A 7,193-nucleotide genomic window follows, 5' to 3' on the forward strand; every position below is an offset into this window, starting at 1 on the left:
CGCTGCACGGCGCGAGCCGGCCGCGGAGGTGCACGCCGCGACACCACACCAGCGGTTAATATGGGCACAGTAAACTGGCTCCGCTTCTCGGCTGTTCGCGGCCCTTCCGCGTCCGGTGGACGTTCCGCGGCGCTATGCAGGCACCGGGCACTGCAGCCAAAGACGGTAAATAGAGTATCTTTGCTGCAGCCTGCATATCGAGCAGGTCATTAATGCTCGAATACGAACTTTTCCCCCCACATTCGAACGAATATTCGAATGTCGAATAAAAAGTGACAGCCCTAATCCTTACATTGTATCTCTTTCAACCTTATGCTATTGTTTGTAATCACCATTGCACAAATGTCGTCTTCTTGTAGCAGAGTTACAGTAAAAGGGCTCAGTCTCTTCCACCTCTGTGAGGTTGTCTTGTAATCCTATGTGATGCAGAGTAAAATTACAGTAATGTACAGTACATGTACTGCATCAACCATTATTACTGTAGTGTACAATAATGTCAAAGTGCTTCCTACTTGTAAAATGCTGTAGTACAGTACCGTACTGTAAATATGGGAAATCTTTACTGTGGTTGCTGTAATACATTACAATACAGTAAATCTGTTCTCTAGTGAAGCTGTAAGTCTAAATGTAAATGTAAAAAAGTTCTTGTCCCACTGTATCTTACAGTAATGCCTAACCCAATGACAGCAGTGCAGATTGTTTAGTGATGAATTACTGTCCAATACCATACATACCTGTTGTTCCTTACTGTAAATGTTTGAATAATTGAATTCACAGTGCTTCTCCCAACATTTCAAATTAGTTTGACAGATTTTGAAAACTAGTTCAACAATTTTGTATGTAATGACTCAAGCAATGAAATGAGGACTATTAGTTTTATAGGGAAAGACTATTCAGCATTCAAAAGTATAGTTCATTTTGACTGACATGACATAAACAAATGATAATGTTGTAAAACAGCAGAGAATTGTATGAAAGCAACTGATACATGTCCAAAAGCATTTGCAATTTGTTCAGAGGAAGGAGAAACTGCTACTATGATGTGGACAAATGACTACATGTTGTGGAGGTTGAACTAATAGTTATGAGAACTTTCATTCTAATCTGAGAATAGCACCAAAGCGATTGAGAAAAACTGTAACATAGTCGGGTTCCTCACATTCCTCTGAAACAATTCAGATCAAACACCAGTGTTTAAACATCTGCAGTAAATGAACTCTTATTGTCAGTGTTACTCCAACAGGGTGGTAAAAGTCTGATGAGCTGAAAATTAATCTAAAACTGCTCGATTAGAAAGCATCTTACCTGGAGATGAAGAAACATTTGGGTTTTGGAAAGTGACAGTTGGCTGCTGAGTGTTTCTCTTCATCCTGAACACAGCATCAAGTTCACCAGTGACTTTCTATGAAGACTGAAAGACGAGTATAAAAGTCTACAGATTATAACTAGGGATGTCCAGATCCGATCACGTGATCGGAAATCGGGGTCGATCACGTGATTTCAGACTCGATCGGAATCGGACGTTACACCCCGATCCGGGATCGGATATATGCATATTTATTCTCGTGATTTAAAAAAAATCTGATCTATAATATTTCAAAACAAATGGGAAAAATTACAGCTTGGTATTTACGGTTACGTGGTGGTGCAGAGTCAGACCGTCTGCGGCATGACATCACTTTGCGGAAGCAGAAGACGACAGCAGCAGCTTGAAGCTGGGAGCGCGAACATGTCTGCGGTGTGGAAGTATTTTAATATCGACGACAGAAATGTTGCTCTCGCAAACTGTAACATTTGCAAACTTGGGATTTCAAGAGGTGGCAAGGACAAGGCTGCATTCAACACCACAAACCTAATCCGACACCTTAAAAATAAACACCCGGCACAACACAAGGAATTTACGCAGGCAACCCAGGTGAAAACGAGTCAGCCCACGCTGCAAGAGACTCTGAAGAGAAGAGAAAAAATGCCCGGCGACTGCGAGAAGGCACGGGGGATTACAGGTAAAATAGCGCAAATGATTGCCATGATTGACCAACCATTCGCGCTTGTGGAAGACCCAGGTTTTCGTATGCTAATGGAATATTTGGAGCCCCGTTTTGACATGCCCTCACGGCACTATTTCACCGAGAAAGCTCTGCCGGCGCTTCAGAAAAAGGTGTGTGACAAACTCCGTATCATGTTATCAGCCGTGCCCCATGTGTCATTAACCACAGACATCTGGAGTTCGTCTGTGGCTCCGATGGCACTACTGAGTCTCACTATACAATGGATCGACTCCAGTTTTGTTTTACGCCGCGCGACCCTGCATGCCCAGGAATTTCGTGGATCCCACACAGCAGAGCGCATCCGACAGGCGATGGAGGAGATGCTAAACAACTGGGGAATCGACAAGCAACGGGTCCACGTAATTTTGCGCGACAACGCTGCAAATATGAAGAAAGGCATGGGAGATATGGGAGTGCGGAGTTTGGGCTGTGTCGCGCATTCTTGCCAACTCTGCGTGCATGAGGGCCTGCTTTCCCAGCGCAGTGTGACAGACACCCTGGCCACCGCGAGGAAGATTGTAGGTCATTTCAAGCACTCCACACTGGCCTACTCTCGCCTTGAAGATATCCAGATGGACCTGAATATGGATATCAAGCGCCTACAACAAGATGTGCAGGTCAGAGTCCTCTCATAACTTTATTTGATTTAATTCCATTAACTTTTTAAATTAATTTAATAGACCACTAATAATTTACTTGCACTGCACCTGGCTATTCCAATTTGCACAAAAATAAAGTGATTTTTGTTCTTCTGTCTCATGTGCAGACAAGGTGGAACAGCAGCCTCTACATGCTGCAGAGCCTACTAGAACAAAAACGAGCTCTCAGTGTCTATGCAGCTGAGCGCACTCTACCAGCAACACTGACAGCCAGCCAGTGGGAGCTGATGAAGAAGACAGCTGATGTGCTAGCCCCCTTTGAAGAGCTGACCAGGGACGTGAGCAGGGAGACTGCAACTGCAGCTGACGTGATCCCTGCCATAACAGGTAATTTGTATTTTTATTTATTATTTTATATTGTAACATTTATTGATATTGTTTGAAAGAAATTGCATGCATTCATTCATTCATTCATTCACTAGCCATCAAACGTATTCTGTCTCGGGAGGAGAATGATGACCAGGGAATCAAGACCATGAGGAGGACGCTCCTGGAGGCTGTGGAGAAGCGCTTTGCTGATATTGAAACTGAGCCACTCTTCTACATTGCCACTCTACTAGATCCCAGATACAAAGATGGGCAAGTATAATGCACCTTTTGTACATCATGTTCATATAAAGTCAAGTCATCATCATCAGACACCAGTATTAGGCCAATTTATTTTTGATTTCCCTTTTAATTTAGATTTGGTTCTGTGTTTAGATTTTTAATTGTTTTAAATTGTGTGTTACATTTATCTATTTCTAGCTTCTTCACAAAGTCTGCCAACCTGACGCTGGCAAAGGAACACCTCATCCAGGAGGTGGCAAAGATAGAGGGGACGAGGGTCGCCAGTGCAGTCCCAGAAGAAGCAGGGACTTCAGCAGACCCAGTGAGCAAGGCACCACGGCGTGAATCATGCAGCAGCCTGGACAGCGCCTTTGAAGAAATCCTACAAGAGAGGCAGTTACAGGCCCGGTCCGTGAGTAGCACATCGGCAGAAGTGCAGGTGCAGACCTACCTGTCAGAGAAAACAACCCCTAAGAAAAGTGATCCACTTCAGTACTGGAAAGAACATGCTAATCAGTTCCCCTCCATGGCGGCATTTGCAGCCCAGTATCTCTGTGCCCCCTGCAGCTCTGTGGACAGTGAGAGACTTTTTAGTGCTGTCGCTAACATCCTTGATGAGAAAAGGAACAGGCTCAAACCTGAAAAGGTAGAGATGTTGGTTTTCATCAAGAAAAACATACATTTCCTTCTGTGAAGCCAGAGGAGGAGGGTAAGAATTAAGAGTGCAGTTCCAAAAAGCACTTTACTGGCCTTACTTTATAACACTGTGGCACTTTTATTTGCTTATTTGTTTACATGCCTGCCAGGTATTTCAAGTTGAGCTGCTGTTATTTTTATATTAGACATTGTTGCACTAAACTCTAATGTGAAGAATTCTTTTATTACTTGATTGTTCAAGCTACCTCACAGAAGTGCTCTGTTTATAAGTTTTAAATGATAAAATAAGTGAATAAAATAAAAAATCAGGGACATCCTGGATCTGTTACTTCGCTGTCTTCATTTTTTAAATTGCAATTTAGAAGTATCGGATCGGGACTCGGAATCGGCAGATACTCAAAATCAAATGACTCGGACTCGGACTCGGGGGCAAAAAAACCTGATCGGGACATCCCTAATTATAACCCTCCCAGAGAAGTCAGTTTGATGTCAGTACAGACGTCAGTTCAGACGTGACTGTTTTTGGTTTACAGATTGTGTAATTTTGTGATAAGGAGTGTTCTCCATTACGATATTCAGATGCCCTCACGCAGCTGCAGTTCCTCTTTTACTAACCTGGTATTTAATGAAGTCAAAACTTGATCATTAGGATGAACATAGTGAAAATAAATATATGCAACTTGACAAACTGAGCAGCAGCTGATGAGCTCTTTCCTAACGATGCGTCTTCATTAATATTTTCAACATGATTTAAGTTTCCAAGGAGCAATTTGCAAGAACAAGTCAGAAACAACATTGTGTGGCAGCATTTTATTCACAGTCATAAACAACAAAACATGAATGTTTCCACTTCACTGTCACCTATACGTCAAGTTATTCTTTACATCGCAAGACAAAAACCTGGGAGCACAGCCCAGTAACATTGAGTGGAGAGGTACTACAGCTCCCTCTGGTGGCCAATCAGCACCAACCACCTCAAATGTTGCACACAACAAACAGAAAACTGAGCAGTATCACTGGTCCCTTCCATCAACCTGCTAATATACAAATGAGAAGCACAGCATCTCTAACAAAGTAGAAGAAAAGCTCATTCAGAGTCTTTGATGATCAACAGTTTACTGCCCTCTGAGGTCAGTCACTGTGTTTTCATCAATGCTGCTGTCAGCACTCACACTCACTGCACATCATCTAATATCTCATATTTTACATCTATCAACAAGGTGATATTATCTTACATGTGACTGATGTTGACAGATGATCCAGTGACCTTCTCAACTTCAACTTCACTGTTCAAACAGATAAAGCTGTGTTTCCACAGACCCACTGGTTACTGTCACTACAGTTCGCTGAACTCCATCCTTCGTCTTTGATTAAAATTGCACAGTGACCTTCCACAGCAGGCCCTGCCCATAAGCTGGGGGAAAAACATGATGGTTAGATGAAGGCTGATAGATTTTCATATTCAAATTGTTCAGAAATGCGTCTCTTACCCTTCAGTCAGATCACTTCCATCCACCCACTTCCACTTTCCATCTTCAACTCTCAGACCAATCCAGAATCCACTGGATCCAAAACTGGCTTCATTGGCATTTTTCTGAGGACAATGGAGACACAGATGTCAGAGATATTTAAATACAGTGTGATCTACAGACTCTGTGTTCCAGACCTGTAGAAAATACTTTAAATTATTCTAAGATGTTTTTAATATTCTCATTACCTTCTCTGTTTCATTAGCTATAACGAGCAGAAATGAACCCTTTCCTCTGCAGTTTTCTAGAGCTTCTGTCCAGGTTTTCTGTGCTGGAGGTTCAGGGTTATTAAATGCATAACAGCTGGACTCCTTATGTAACCAGCCCCTCTGACAAGGTTGACACTGTCTTCCTGTAACAACAGAGACAAACTAATTAACCTACATTATTGTATAGTGATTGTATTGTATTTTAACAGTAATTAAAGGGATCTGAACATACTGTTATCTATGGGACAGTAGGCATTGATGCTCCACTGAGTTCGAGTGACGTTGGACTGAATCCACTCTGTCTCCTTGTCATGTATTTGTTGTGTTAAGTTGTTGCTCTGTGTCTCCAGCTGCTTGTTTTCTGCTTTCAGCCCCTGGTTCTCTGTAGTCAGGTTGTGGATATTTACAGTCAGCCCCTGGTTCTCTATAGTCAGGTTTTGGATCTTTACAGTCAGACCCTGGTTCTCTGTAGTCAGGTTCTGGATCTCTACAGTCAGTCCCTGGTTTTCTGTAGTCCGGTTGTGGTTCTCTGTAGTCAGGTTCTGGTTCTTCACAGTCAGCTCCTGGTTCTCTATAGTCAGGTTGTGGTTCTCTGTAGTCAGGTTCTGGTTCTTCACAGTCAGCTCCTGGTTCTCTATAGTCAGGTTGTGGTTCTCTGTAGTCAGGTTCTGGTTCTTCACAGTCAGCTCCTGGTTCTCTGTAGTCAGGTTGTGGTTCTCTGTAGTCAGGTTGTGGTTCTCTATAGTCAGGTTCTGGTTCTTCACAGTCAGCTCCTGGTTCTCTGTAGTCAGGTTCTGGTTCTCTATAGTCAGGTTCTGAATGTTTACAGTCAGCCCCTGGTTCTCTGTAGTCAGGTTGTGGTTCTCTATAGTCTGGTTCTGGATCTTTACAGTCAGCCCCTGGTTCTCTGTAGTCAGGTTCTGGATCTTTACAGTCAGCTCCTGGTTCTCTGTAGTCAGGTTGTGGTTCTCTGTAGTCAGGTTGTGGTTCTCTGTAGTCAGGTTGTGGTTCTCTATAGTCAGGTTCTGGTTCTTCACAGTCAGCTCCTGGTTCTCTGTAGTTAGGTTTTGGTTCTCTATAGTCAGGTTGTGGTTCTCTGTAGTCAGGTTCTGGTTCTTCACAGTCAGCTCCTGGTTCTCTGTAGTCAGGTTGTGGTTCTCTGTAGTCAGGTTGTGGTTCTCTATAGTCAGGTTCTGGTTCTTCACAGTCAGCTTCTGGTTCTCTGTAGTCAGGTTGTGGTTCTCTATAGTCAGGTTCTGAATGTTTACAGTCAGCCCCTGGTTCTCTGTAGTCAGGTTGTGGTTCTCTATAGTCTTGTTCTGGATCTTTACAGTCAGCCCCTGGTTATCTGTAGTCAGGTTCTGGATCTTTACAGTCAGCCCCTGGTTCTCTGTAGTCAGGTTCTGCTTCTCTTCAGTCAGGTTGTGGTTCTCTATAGTCAGGTTTTGGATCTTTACAGTCTGCCCCTGGTTCTCTTCAGTCAGGTTTGTGACCCTGAGCTCTGAGAGATCATAGGCTTCTGTTAGATTTCCAAACCTGTTT

The 7,193-nt window shown here is 43.2% G+C and overlaps 1 protein-coding gene across 1 annotated transcript; it reads left to right on the top strand.

Annotated features, from left to right (window-relative positions):
* Window positions 1-1,729: 1,729 nt before the first annotated feature.
* Window positions 1,730-3,950, top strand: LOC310999790 (zinc finger BED domain-containing protein 4-like; the record flags this gene model as incomplete). Its single annotated transcript, XM_083990342.1, has 4 exons — window positions 1,730-2,665; window positions 2,815-3,034; window positions 3,130-3,286; window positions 3,455-3,950. 4 exons carry the CDS (start codon window positions 1,730-1,732, stop codon window positions 3,948-3,950), a joined length of 1,809 nt encoding a protein of 602 aa, XP_083846468.1.
* Window positions 3,951-7,193: the final 3,243 nt, after the last annotated feature.

The sequence above is a fragment of the Trachurus trachurus genome, assembly GCF_905171665.1.
Source record: "Trachurus trachurus genome assembly, chromosome: 16".
Taxonomy (NCBI): domain Eukaryota; kingdom Metazoa; phylum Chordata; class Actinopteri; order Carangiformes; family Carangidae; genus Trachurus; species Trachurus trachurus.